Genomic DNA, 13,948 nt, shown 5'->3' with positions numbered 1-13,948 from the left:
AAGCATCCGTTCTCGGCCAAGATGGTGGCTGAAACATTTGTTAAGGAGGTGGTCAGGCTTCACGGTTATCCAAGATCGATAGTGTCTGACAGGGACAAGGTTTTCTTAAGCCATTTCTGGAAGGAACTCTTCCGCTTGGCGGGAACTAAGCTGAACCGGAGCTCGTCCTATCACCCCCAATCAGATGGTCAGACCGAGGTGGTGAATAAGAGCATTGAAACATACCTGAGGTGTTTTTGTGGGGAAAAACCAAACGAGTGGAGCCAATGGTTACATTGGGCAGAATATTGGTATAATACAACCTATCATAGTTCCATTGGAATTACCCCTTTTCAAGCTGTGTATGGACGCCTACCTCCTCCCTTGATTTACTATGGGGATATGGAGACACCTAATTCAACACTAGACCAGCAGCTGAAAGACAGAGATATAACATTGGGAGCCCTAAAGGAGCACTTGAAACTAGCCCAAGAAAGGATGAAGAAACACGCCGATAATAAGAGACGGGATGTAGAGTTCCAGGAAGGGGATCTGGTATTCCTCAAACTGCGGCCTTACAGGCAGACCTCCCTCAGAAAGAAAAGAAATGAAAAGCTATCACCAAAGTATTTCGGGCCTTATCGAGTCTTAGAAAGGATCGGAAAGGTAGCATATAAACTGGAACTCCCAGCAGCTGCTGCTATTCATCCCGTGTTCCATGTATCACAATTGAAGAAAGCTGTCGGAAGGGGAGAGACTGTACAACCACTGAATCCGTATATGAACGCAAACCATGAATGGATTACACGACCGGAAGAGGTATATAGCTATCGCAAGAATCCAGCAACGAAGGAGTGGGAAGCCCTGATCAGTTGGAAGGGATTGCCCCCACACGAGGCAACATGGGAAAGCTGCACTGACATGAAATATCAGTTTCCAGATTTTCACCTTGAGGACAAGGTGGATTTGGAAGAGGAGAGTGATGCTAGGCCACCAATCCTATTTACATACCATAGGAAAAATAAGAAGAAACATGAAGCCAATGAAAGAGAGACAAGTGGCAAGAAGGATCATGGCCATGAGACCAACCCCGAGGTAACACGTGTTGAAGGGGAAGAAAGCAAGGAGGAGGGGGACCAGGAAGTGGGACCCACAGTTAGTTAGTCGTGGGCAATAAAAAGGGAACAGGAGGGCAGAGAGGGGTACGAATGTTTTTGGTGCAGAGAGGGCAGTAGCAGCCACTTCCAGAAAGGGGAGGGGTGACACCAGGTTACCATTTTGATCTTTTGGTGCTTAAATAGCCTTAGGTGGGAAAGGAAGGGAGCAGGGGATTGAGAGAGAGTTCTTGTTTGCGTCTATACCCTTGTTATTACATTTTGTGTGTGTTTTTTGTTTATCCAGCTGATTTTGTTCTATCAAGTCTTGGAGAGTATATTGTCATTATTCTGTGAGTGTTTTATTACTTGGTTTTGGTGCTGTAATCTGGTGTTGGAAAGTAATAGAAAAGGAAAGAGGTAGTGTCTTAACATATACCTACTATTTTCCTAACTAGGAGCCCAAGTCCTACTTTGATGTAGTGAAATTTGGAATATAAAATCAAGAAAGGAGTGGGAAAAGATGCCCCTAGAAAACCTAAAAAAATGGTAAGAAAAAAAGTTGTATGCATCCACAAAAACTACATGAAAACAAATACCTAATCACCTATAACACAACATTCCACAGTGAGTAACTTGATTTAGGAGGAGATGGTATGTATGTATATAAATAAAGAGCAGTTTTTCACTTTAAATAATCTCAGACATTATTCTCAAATGATACAAATGTGTTGGTGAAGTATTGGGTTAGCAAAGAACTTTGATGATTGAGCCCAATAGAACGGATAAGGGATAGAAAATTATATTTTCTTAGAAGGCACAAAATGCTTTGTTAATCTCTCTATTTTCATCACTTTTTGGCTTCTCGTTCTTCATAACATTTCTTTCACATGAAGAACATAAAAGAAAAGAAAAAAAAGAAGGAACACATATATGTTTTGGTTGCATTTCCTAAATATACTAGGTCAAAACAATAATGGCAACAACATTGCACAACCACCTTTGCCTTAAGTCGTACCTTCGTTGATGAAACCTTCCTTGCGACCTTCAAAGCCGGGCCGCATAAGCTTCTTCTCCCTCTTTGCAATTTTCCGCATCTTCTTATCTTGAATTTTCTGTGCTATGTTATCTGATCTCTTTTGCTGTCTTTCTGCTTTCATCTTCTGTGTAGTTTCAATCCTATCTTTCCATTTCTGAACATTCTTCAGTTGCTGTTTCTTTTCCTTCTTTAAGCTCTTCATCAGGAGTTTTGCATCATCGTGAACCTTTAACCCAGCCGCCCTATTCGTTGCTGCTTTCCAAGAATGCTTCTTTGAGATTATTTCTCCCTTCTCGGAATCCTTCTTTGCTTCCTCCAATTTTTTGGCTCTCTCAAGCTCCTCCAACTTGGAGAACTTTCTTTTCTTTTTCTTCCCATGCTCTTCTTCGGTCCCCAATTTGACGTGACTGAAGGCAAGTTCTTTAGAGGCTTCAGCTACATTCTTTTCAACTTCATCTTTTGAGGGATAGCCTGTTGATTTCTTTTCCTCGAGCCCATTTTCTCTCTTCTGTTTCTTATGAATCAGTTCCCTCCTTTCATTTCTTTCCTTCCTCTTCCTCTCTCTATTTGAACATTCTGTATTTCTATTTGCTCGGAACTCTTCAATCTTTTCATGCAGACGTTGCCGAAGTTCTTCATATGTCACTGACTGATCATCCTCCAACCCAGATGTCATTGGCTTATCATCCTTTTTATTATCGCCAGTTTCAATCCTTAACTTGTTCTTTTCCAAGTTTTGCTTAAGCAAATCAACGGTTGATTTATCAGACTTTTCTGGATCCATACGATCTCTTTTAACTTTCTTAAGATTTTCTTTCGATTCCTTCTTGGCCAAAGCCTTCTCATTCTTGCTAAGGCCTTGAAACCAAGGTTTCTCCTTTTCATCATTAGATAAATAGAACCTCGCAGGGATGAGCTCCACTAACTTGTCGATGAACAGGGCATGCTGATGAATGATGGACTTCAAATCAACATTAGTATTGGAAGTTGAGGCAGTCTTCGACTTTTTTACTTTCATCTGCACAAATAATCTCGCCGCTTAGTCCTTAAAATTGATATGTTAAAATGTAAAAGAAAGAAAAAATCAATGAGTTCAAAACCAGGGATGAGGAAAACAATTATTCACAAAAAATAAATATGCAAAATGTGAAAATGAACAAGTAAAAGAAATGGAGACAACGGTAAGCAATCATTCCTCACTTCCAAAATCCTTTATTTGCAGCAAAACACATAAGCAATAGAGACCACGTGGTAAAGCAACGGGATAAAAAGTGTTGAAAATTTCAAGAATTTCCAAAGTGGAGGAATTAACAAGCACACAGAGTACATATCAATGATAAGATTTAAGACAGAAGGTTGCTTTTCCAGTTTCAAATATTGACAAAGGGTTCCTGCGGTGGTGTCAAATACAAAACGATGATACAGTTCAATATAGTCAAATGTGCTTCAAATCTCTACTACATGCTATGAAAGAACGCTCCAATGCTTAATGAATATGTGTGCTCACATTTATTCAGTACATTCGATACATGTCAAACTAAAATGTAGATGCAGAACAGATCGGATTTGAACTTTCCTATTAGTTGTTCAATAAAAATAAAAATGTTAAAAGACTAAAAAATATCAATGGCGGGCAATTCAGGTTGGTGCTATGAAAATTAGATAAAGAACCCTATTCCTCCAATTACAAACTACTTTAACATTAAAAAAAAAAAAAAAAAAACACGTAAATGAACTCCATTCTATAAGAAAAGAAAACTGTAAAAGCAAGTTTTCGATCCTACAATTAGTTCAGTTCAGAGGAATTTTATACGTAGTAGTTGTTATTATAAAGATCCTACCTTGAGATGGATATCGCCGGACTAGGTGCGGTCCTCTCGGACTTCTTATAGTTGCTTGCTTGATCCTATCAGATAAAATCTCCTGAAAGACGCAAAGTAGAGTTTAGATATCGAAAGCTGAAATAGTTTCTGGTGAGGGGTATTAAGCGACAACGGAATCGAGAATTTGGAAGTGGTGAGAGTGTGGAGGAAGAAGGGTAATAGGGTTTTTCAGTACCTTCTCTATTGACAATTCACGAAGGGGTCGACCAGAATTTGCGATTCGAATGTGGCGCCGGAACCCTCTACTCTCCCATCCAATGGTTGGATTGTTATACCCCCACACAACTTAAATCTCAGTCGTTCACGTGTCCAACCTGATTTCCCAGACAAATATATGATTTTTTTAAAATATTCTTTTTTCTAAATTAAAATTTTGGCTAAAAAAATCCATCCTTTTACCCAAAAACTTATATAAATTAAGGATAATACATTTGATTTTGTAAATTAAATTAAAAAATCAAAATGGTCACCAAACGACCAAACTTGTATTAATTAAAATTTGAAAATAATGATTGTACTCATCGGTGCACTCTATAACTTTGCTCTCTTGTCCTTTTGTTGTGTTTGTGTTAGATTAGTGATTTGGAGTCACTGTAGTATAGGCAGCTTGTGATGCATTGACTAATCTCATTTAGTTTGGAACTAATATTCTCGATCATTTATTAATTGTTTAACTTATTGGTCGAAACTAGTTAATGTGTGAACGTATGGAGTTGTTGACGGTAGGGATCAATTATTATTTGAGTGTCCTTCTAGTCAATAAAATTAGGGATATGCTCTTGTAGGAGAATATTTACATAGAATCCACTTTAGGATGTGAAACTCAAGTGAATTCTCAATCTAGTATCAGTAGTTGATCGAGATATAAGGTCTGACAAGTCACTTAGTATGCGGTCATTTATTATATTTAGTAATATCCACAGTGCTATATGCCATATGGAAAATAACATTTATTTTAAAATTGAACTTCACACTTATTTCAAATAAATTAATAGATTTTAGTTTTTTTCTAAATTTAGTTAAACAAAACTAAAAACTTACAAAAGATAAACTATAACATTTTAAAGTTTAATAAATCAAAAGCAAATTGAATAGAACTAAAAGAGTAGCATTTAGTAAGCAAATAAGAAGTTATAAAAAGAGTATTTTTTTTTCCCTATTTTATTTTATCATGAGATCCCTCCCATAGTGATTATTAATTATTTTCATCCAACTTTCCCTTTTATTGTCCATATCCACTGTTTTGTTTTGCCCAATAACCCACCTTTTCGAACCCACAACTCTTTCACCTTTTCATATTTCCTTTTCCTTTTTCTTTTTTGCTGCCTCCTTTTTTTTTTTTTTTTTGTTTTTTCTTTATTAAAAACACAAATAATAATAATAATAATAATAATAATAATAATAATAATCATATAAGTTATAGTGGCACATGATCCCCAAGCACACATAAACCCTTTGGCAATGGCAACAGTCTTTTAATTTATACATTTTTAATCAAAAATAGCTTTTTAAGATACTTTGGTTCCAAATAAAGTAAAATTTTGTAGCCTCGTTACATGGTGGAACTCACTCTTCATGACTCAGCACATGTTCATAAAAGTAATCAAAATTCAACAAAGTATGAATCTAAAGGTATATCTACCTAATATCTTTGCATTTAAGTCTTCCCTACAAAATATTATAAATAATTGATTGAAACTCTAGTGATGAAAATATGCTAAATTCTAAAATTAACCAAACGCAACGCACTAAACCAATAACCTACTTACCTACCAAGAATTGTTACATGGGCAACTAATTATAATTCTTCAAAAGTAAATCATGGAATCCAAAACATATATATGTGAATATATTATACCTTAACATGTTAGGTAAGTTAACACACAACAGAAATTTATTCCCTTTTGAAAATTTGAAATGATGTTATTATAAATCAATATAATTCGGTTGACCCATGGGGGGATTTTTGTGTAAGGATCCTATATATATATATATATATCACACGTACTAATTTAATTATATATAATATACCCCAATGTTTTATAACATGTGGTAATGGTAATGGTAATGGTAATGGTAGAGAAGTTTGTAACATTCACAAAATTCTCCCATTCATTATACTTCCACCTCAGTAGAAGATAAATCCTATAGAACAAAACAACACAAAAAAAAAAAATAATAATAACATTAACATTACAATTACATGACCGAACAAGCATTTGGATTTTCATCGCTGAACATCTGAGGTGGATATGCATGCCCCATCATCGCCGGCGCCGGGTACGTCTCCATAACCATCTGTGGCGCTGGGTACGCTATGTCGCCCATCACCGGCGGTGCATACGGATACATTTCCATTATGTACCTTTGCGGGTAATAATAATGGTATTCATTCTTCTTCACTTCCACCATTTTCGGCCCTTCTTCTGCTGCTGGTTGGGCGGCCTCGCCAGGGGACGCTCCTTCTGCCTCCCCATCGCCGGGGGCAGCATCCGCCGCCGCGGGTTTCTCCTCCACTGTACTCTCTTCCTCCACCTTTTTCTCACTTTCAACTCCGTCGCCGGCGTCCGCTTTCTTCTCTTCTTCGACTTCTTTCACAGCAACGGCTTCTGATTCATTATTGTTCTCGAGTGTAACTTCCGGCTCTTGCTTCACAATCGCGGCGTGTTTTCCGGTCCGGCGGTGCACATAGGCAACCAGCGCCGCCGGATCGAACGCTCCTTTCACAGAGACTTGCGAGCTTTTTAGATCTGGGTCCACTGATTCAACACCTGATCATCACCCATTCATTTCCAACCACAAATATTAATTATTGAGCGTATTTTTCAATCAATGAAATATTAGTCAAACAATCATCAACTCTTAGTCTTATTTAAAAATCCAAATCAGATCAACTTGTTTATTAAAAAATGAAATAGAATTAAGTAAAAGTGTGAACCTTTCATTCTGTGTATCCTTCTTTTGATTTCTTGAGCACAAGCCTCACAATGCATGTGCACTTTCAAGACGACAGTTACAATAATCCGAGGCTGCAAAAGGAATCCAAAAGGGAAGAACACGAGATACATAATCAATATCTATACATATTTTCTTTTCCAAAAAGAGAAGCACAACCATAGAACAGCAAGAATAAAACCTGTGGTTTAGGGTCCTCTGTTTTGGGTTTCTCTACAGGTTCAGGGATCGGAGCAATGGGCTCAGGCTCGGGAATTGGAGAGATCAATTCAACCCGTCGGTGGCTTTTCCTCTGAAGTCTGTTTAATACCTTGACCGGATCGGCCTTCTCTCCTTTCACCACAACTTTGTGAGTTCTACAATCAGTCTCCACGCTTTCGACCCCTAAAACAAACAATCCTCAATTATTACTCAATTATTACTCAATCGTTGAGTTTAAAGATAAAGAATCTAACCCTCGAAGCCTCTGAGGCAGCGGCGGACCTTGCGGGCACAGCCTTCACAATGCATAAAAACAGAGAGCACAATATCCTGAGGTGGTTTAGGAAGAGGCTTTTCTTCTATCACATCTTTTGATTCCTTCTTCTCGCTCTCGCCCTCTGTTTTCTCTTGATCAGGAGCCGCTTTCGGGGGTTCCTCTGGTTTTGTATCTTCCACTTTCTTGACTTCCTAATCAACAAATGCATACAACACAACCAGAATTAACTCACAAATGTGAAAAAAAAACAGACCAGAAACAAAGAAACAGAGCTGGGGTTAATTAGAGACCTCTCCCATTGGAATGAATTAATCGAGAGATTCGTAAGGGGGCTGGTCCGATTGTTGGAAGTTTAAAGAAGATGAAAGAAGATGAATGGGTTTTAGATTCTGGGGTTTGAAGGATTCAGTTTGAGCTGCAGATCCCAAAATGTAAGATCGTCGTCGTCATCATCATCCTACTCCTCGTGTGACGTGGTGTGTTTTATAATGGCGAGGTTCAGCTTCTGCATCGATATCCACAACACAAAAACTTATGGATCCTGCAGCTTTCTATCCTTTTTTGAGCCCAAGCCCAAAAATTTCACCACCTAACTCCCAATTCCTTTGCGCCTAAGTACTCAAATTAACCAAACATCTATCTACTTTAGTTTAACTCATGGTTTATTCTCATCAAAGTATAATACAAAACGAATACACACGTCCCCGCCAGCCACCAACAGGACCAGGGGACTTCCAACTTTATTGCTTTACCTCTGTTTAGGTCGGTTGTTCCTCATTCTCTAAATCATCTTTCCCTACCCTTTCTTTTTTTCTTTATTCACTAAATTATTCATCCACCAAATTATTGATACGTAAGTACGCAATCATGATTCAAAGTCGAGTCAGCATATCATATCATGTGTGTGGCATGTTCCAAATGCCTTCATTTTGTTAACTACATCAAAACATTACTAACTTTCATCTTCTTCATAAGTTAATTACACACAGATAATCAATTCACTCGTCTTATGACACCCAATGCAAAAAAAAAAAAAAAAAAAAAAAAGAAACAAAAAGGTGGAAAATTAGATAATAAAATGAAAATGGGTGTTTTCCAAATACTCGAGTGTATGAAATTGAAGAGAAAATAAATAGAGGAAGGTGAAATGTAATTCACATTAATTGGGATAATAAAGAATATAGGTTTTCCTCCCAACTGGATCATCATTGCAACATCTCTCACCCATTATTTTCTTCCCACATCAAATAAATTCAAATAAATTTTAGGAATTATTCCTTTTCCGGCTGATAGTAAATACAGGATTGAATTCTACGAGTTTGTTTCTTTTCTATTTATTTCCATTCTTTTTTCATTCTGCTTGATTTATAATTATATTTTCAATTCTACGTTACCATTGAGTTGATTGATTTATGCTTACACTTACAGTGTTTGTTTTGAGAAAAAAAAATATAAAAAGAAATTCAAACTTCATTGACTATGCCTTTTCTTTCCTCTTGACAACAAAATATAAATAATTAATAAGAAGTCTCCATAACCATTTTTCAATGCACCAATCATTTGTTTCACCCTCCTACTATATGTATATATCTTATTACATGTTCTCTTCTTTTTTTCACTTAACCTCTTAAAAAACCAAAGAATCTAAATATATCTATAAAAAATTATTGTAAATAATAAAGTTCGTCTTATTAAATTTTTTTTTGTAAATATCAATTAATTTGTACTTCTTTCTTTGTATGATTTAAGGGATTGGTTAATTCAAAATTTCATGAAATTTGTTTAGGGTTTCTTTAGAATAGGATAGAGTTATTGAGCAAAACCAAATCTAATAAAAACTAGAACGTGACATAGGAAATGTCTATTTGAGTGTAGAAAAAAACTATATTAATCATTTTTCATTCAACATAATCTAATGTAAGGAAGAAAATTTAGTACACTATGACTTATAAACATTTTAAACTACAAATTAAATTGTAGTTTAACTAATTAGAAGCATTATAAAAGAGGGTTTTTATTTTAGCAAACATGATTGTGGTTTAATAATTAGTTTTAATGATAATTTAAAATCCAATAATGTAATTAACGTACAATTTAATTTTGAATTCACAATTCGTGGAATAATATAATGTTGATTGATTGATTGATTGATTAATATAGTAATTGAACTTGTTAAAAACCTTTTATTTTCTAGGTACTAAAATAAGCTATAAGGCTTTAAGTGCATGGCATGTGTCGTGGAATAATAATATATACATATATATATATATGTGTGTGTGTGTGTGTGTGTATCAAACAACTTTAACCATTAAAGTGTTGAATACAGCAATTGAAAACGTCCAAATTAAACATGCAAATTGGATAGTTAGCCTTCTACGTGTCGATATATCAAATTAATACCCTTATTTAAAGATGTTATATTAGGAATAAAACAATGGTATATATATATATATGTGTGTGTGTGTGTGTGTGTATGTATGTATTATAGAAAAAGGGATATAATATAAGGTCAAAAAAGGGGAGGCGTAAAAGTTCACCAAGTCGGCAAGAATTACCTAAAATGAGAGCAAATTAGATTATAATTATTGCATGGTGGAGAAACAATCTAAACTATAACTATATATATGTTATATTTTGGGTCACATATATGAAATTTGAGTAGCATGATTGTGAAGTATCACCTTATTCAACTATTTTAATTTTTCTTTTTTTTGGGGGTATTGTTTAGAATTTTCAAACACACAAATGTCTCATGCATATGTCTTATCTGCTTCCAAATTCAATTTTCATGGACTACTTATGATCAGGTAGAACTACCCCCATTTTCATCCATTATGAAACTTGCAAATCAAGTTCCCTAACTTCATGATTTGACACTTTAACACCCTCCCTTCCCTTCTTTTATTTTCTTACTTTCCCTTTCACCACAACAATGCATCATTATTATAACTTCTTTTTCTTAAAATGCTTCCAATATCTTAGCTAATTTCCATACCATTTTCTTTTTTTTTTTTTTTTTTTTTGAAAAAAGAAGAGAGAGAGAGAGAGAGAAGGAAAGTGTTCAAATGGGGCATTGGATTTCCGAATATTTTGCAATTTAATGAAAATAATATGTGTATTGAATAATGGAGTTATTGAATATTTATGACTCTGACACCCAATCCAATGTGCTTTTAAGTCAATTGCTTGCTTTAATCAATTTCCTTTACATCACGATTAATAAATAAAAGATAGATTATGAAACATAGTGCTTTAACTCTGACCCCTCCACCAAATCTTCTTGGACGACCCTTACGATATTATATATAACATATATTGAATTCATCTCTTCAAATGGCCTTCTCCTTACACGTACACATCCTGAGTGGCCATCAAGTTGTACACGTGGGCATGTGGGTCTACGTGCGTTCATAATGGCAACGTGTCACATTTTGATCTGCATTTAGGTTAGTGGAAGATTACATTATTATTATTAATAAGATAGATAATACATTATTGAAATTGACGACCCTTCCTAAAGCAAATGAAGGCCCAATGAGGTCCAAGCTCTTGGCCCATGGGCCCCTTGGTCTAGGGATGTCAATGGGCTATGGTCCTTAAAGCCACGAATTTACAGCACGTGCGAGTATTTCCCTGGTGGTTTTTTACATGTCCATTTATCAGCCACGTGTCAAATATATATATATATATATATATATATATATATATATATGTGGTAAATGGGAAGAGTCACAGATCAATGGCTAGGTGTAAGTAAACACATTGATCTTAGGAACCTCTATCTATCAATTTATATGGTTGTGCCCCACTGGTTGTATATATACTTATATAGGTGTGGCTAATATATATATATATATATATATATATATATATATAAACACATATTTTTTAACAAATAAAAACATTGATCTTTTTACACATAAATTCAAGTCGGAACTAAAAGAAATGGGAATTGTTCGTCCTCATCATGGAACCCTAAACAACGTAGTGAAAATACAACCATAGGAACCGAAGCAACAGCAAGCCAAGCTAAACCCACTTTCCATTTCCCTATTTTGCACCCATTCCAAGTTTCCATCTTCTTCTCACCAACAATCGCCGTCACATTTTCTTCTACCTTTGCCTTGGCTGCCATTTCTTCTTTCGTTTGCGGAGGAACCAATTGCCCCGAAGAAGAAGAAGAAGAAGATGAGGCACAGGAATAAGACAGGGCATTTAAACAAACAGGAACTTGCTCTGCTTTTTCTTCCCCCGAATCGGATGACGACTGAATTATGATCTGATCATCCTGAGGGAACTCATCCAAGTAATCCCCATGTAAGAAGTCGGTATTCTTTAGGTGGAGAGACATGTCGACGGCATCATCGTAAGAGAGTCTTCGACCCTTCAAGTTACCGCTAGCAATGGCGGCCCTTCGTTCTCTACGAATGTCGTCGTAAGCCAATTGGTTGGTTCGGATTTTCCAGTTGGAGGGTGGAGTGCCATGGCGGTTGAGGGAGGAGATGAGTTCATCCTCTTCTTGTTGAGAGAAGGGGAGCATTATTGTGGGTGAAGAAGAAGAAGAAGAAGGATGGTTGGAACTAGAATTGGAAATGTAAGAAGGCTTTTTTGTAGTACTGATTCCAATGGTATTGAATATGGAGATTGTTGTTGGGATTTGGATAAGGCGTGTTCAATTAGGAATTGGAGATTTAGATTTAGAAAGAAAACTTCCCACGTTCTCGAGATCATTGTGGGTGGGTGTGATGGTTATATAAATTTTGTGTTTGTTTGAATATCGAGTTGGCGGTTGAGATTTCATCTGTTGGGCTTCAACTCTCTCTCTATATATTGTTTTAATTAATGAATCGGATTCAACGATGATAATAAATAAATGACATTAAAATACCAATTTATCTTGTGAATTGTATATTGTTACGAAATAATAATTATGCAAAATTTCTTCAACAAAAACATGTTGGTAGATGAATTAACAATAGTGATAAGACAATCAGTAAATTTATGTTGTGAGATCGGGCGTGCGTGCGTGCGTGTATTGGGCTTTATTTCAATGGGCCGAATGACTGTGTACTGAGCTTTCCTAATAGCCAAATCCATTAAAAAGCCCATCCGTAATTTACATTGATTAATTATTAATGGAAAGACAAACACCAATTCTCTATTTTAAAAACCGAATGAAATGGTCAACTTACGATATTTAATGTCTCAAATGGGGAATTATAAAAAATGGTAAGTTTCACAAAAATATAATAAATCTTCATATGGACACAATATGCTCTTATAAGTCATATTAATAGACAATAATAAAAGTCCGTATCAAAACAATAAGGAGATGCGAAGTATGGAAAATTGTAAACTTTAAGTTAACAACATATGAAATTCCACTACATTCCTTGTAACCACATTGAACAATAAGAAAATGCAAAGTATGGAAAGTTGTAAACTTATGAAGTTAACAATATATGATATTCTCCTGCAGGATACTTGTTTTATAGGCTTATTAGAAAGAAAGTTATTCCCAAAAACCAACACAAGTCGTTTGTTTTGTCATCACTCATATGCATTTTAGGAAAATTCCTAAAAGGTCATCCAACATATAATTATTCCAAGTTAACTTTGGATTTCTCATTTATCAAACACATTCTTATAAATTATGTATATTTAGATTTAGGGGAAAAAAAATAACATTGGGAGATTGAAGGTTGATGGAAGATTTTGGAATTTTATAGTTCGCTTAGGGTCACGTGCCTTGACTCTATTTGACTAATCATATTTAAATTAGTTACCATATTATTCCTTTTAACAAAGTTGAGTTTGTATAATTTAAAATACCAACAAAAATGCAAATTCACCACTAACCCTTTTGTGTTCTCTTGTCCTTTTCCTTCGTCATCTATTTATTTATTCTCTATAGTTTGTATTTCATTACAAATTGGTCTCCACATCTTCAACTAATTTATTACTATCATTCCATTTCCTTTTTCTATTCTCAACTCATTCCCCCCCGTGACCAATAATTAAATGAAAAATTTCATTGAAAGTTCCAAGGTGTTGTGTATATCAGACAAGTGACAACTAGAGTTAAATATTTCAACAGGTTGGACAATAATGTTAATTATGTATCTGTATATAATATTAGTAGCAATGTCAAATATAGTTGACACATCAACTAGCTAGGACCAACCCTTTGATTCCATTGTTAATGGTTAACTTAAGAAGGTTTGAAATTTAATAAAGAAGAAAAGTAAAGGCTATAGTAAAATAACTGAGAGGAAACACAAACCAGACCTTAAAATCTAAAGAACAAATTTATACCCTAAAACTTGTTTAGATTTAGACTTTTAAAAAAAAAAAATTAATGCAAGGTATGATTTTATTGATACAAGGCGAAGGCTTTTTATATATAAAGCATGAAAACAGATCTAATACTGTATCATGGTTAGAACATGAAAACGAAGGAAACTTTTGATTCGTTTTCTAAACGTGTCGTCTATAAATAGGAATGCTATATGATTGTGGA

General features: G+C 35.2%; 2 protein-coding genes across 2 annotated transcripts; both read right to left on the bottom strand.

Annotated features, from left to right (window-relative positions):
- Positions 1–1,852: 1,852 nt before the first annotated feature.
- Positions 1,853–4,269, bottom strand: LOC103502306 (uncharacterized). Its single transcript, XM_008466188.3, has 3 exons — positions 4,171–4,269; positions 3,954–4,035; positions 1,853–3,130 (listed from the first exon to the last, which is right to left on the bottom strand). Exon 3 carries the CDS (start codon positions 3,128–3,130, stop codon positions 2,081–2,083), a length of 1,050 nt encoding a protein of 349 aa, XP_008464410.2. The 5' UTR covers positions 3,954–4,035; positions 4,171–4,269; the 3' UTR covers positions 1,853–2,080.
- Positions 4,270–6,000: 1,731 nt separating this feature from the next.
- On the bottom strand, positions 6,001–8,156 carry LOC103502307 (heavy metal-associated isoprenylated plant protein 7). The gene is made up of 5 exons (XM_008466191.3): positions 7,719–8,156; positions 7,406–7,619; positions 7,132–7,334; positions 6,934–7,024; positions 6,001–6,766 (listed from the first exon to the last, which is right to left on the bottom strand). The coding sequence occupies exons 1-5, from the start codon at positions 7,725–7,727 to the stop codon at positions 6,195–6,197; spliced, it is 1,089 nt and encodes a 362-aa protein (XP_008464413.2). The 5' UTR covers positions 7,728–8,156; the 3' UTR covers positions 6,001–6,194.
- Positions 8,157–13,948: the final 5,792 nt, after the last annotated feature.

The sequence above is a fragment of the Cucumis melo genome, chromosome 2 (assembly GCF_025177605.1).
Source record: "Cucumis melo cultivar AY chromosome 2, USDA_Cmelo_AY_1.0, whole genome shotgun sequence".
Classification (NCBI taxonomy): domain Eukaryota; kingdom Viridiplantae; phylum Streptophyta; class Magnoliopsida; order Cucurbitales; family Cucurbitaceae; genus Cucumis; species Cucumis melo.
Note: the sequence above shows the minus strand (reverse complement) of the source record. Positions and strands in the feature narration are given on the sequence as shown.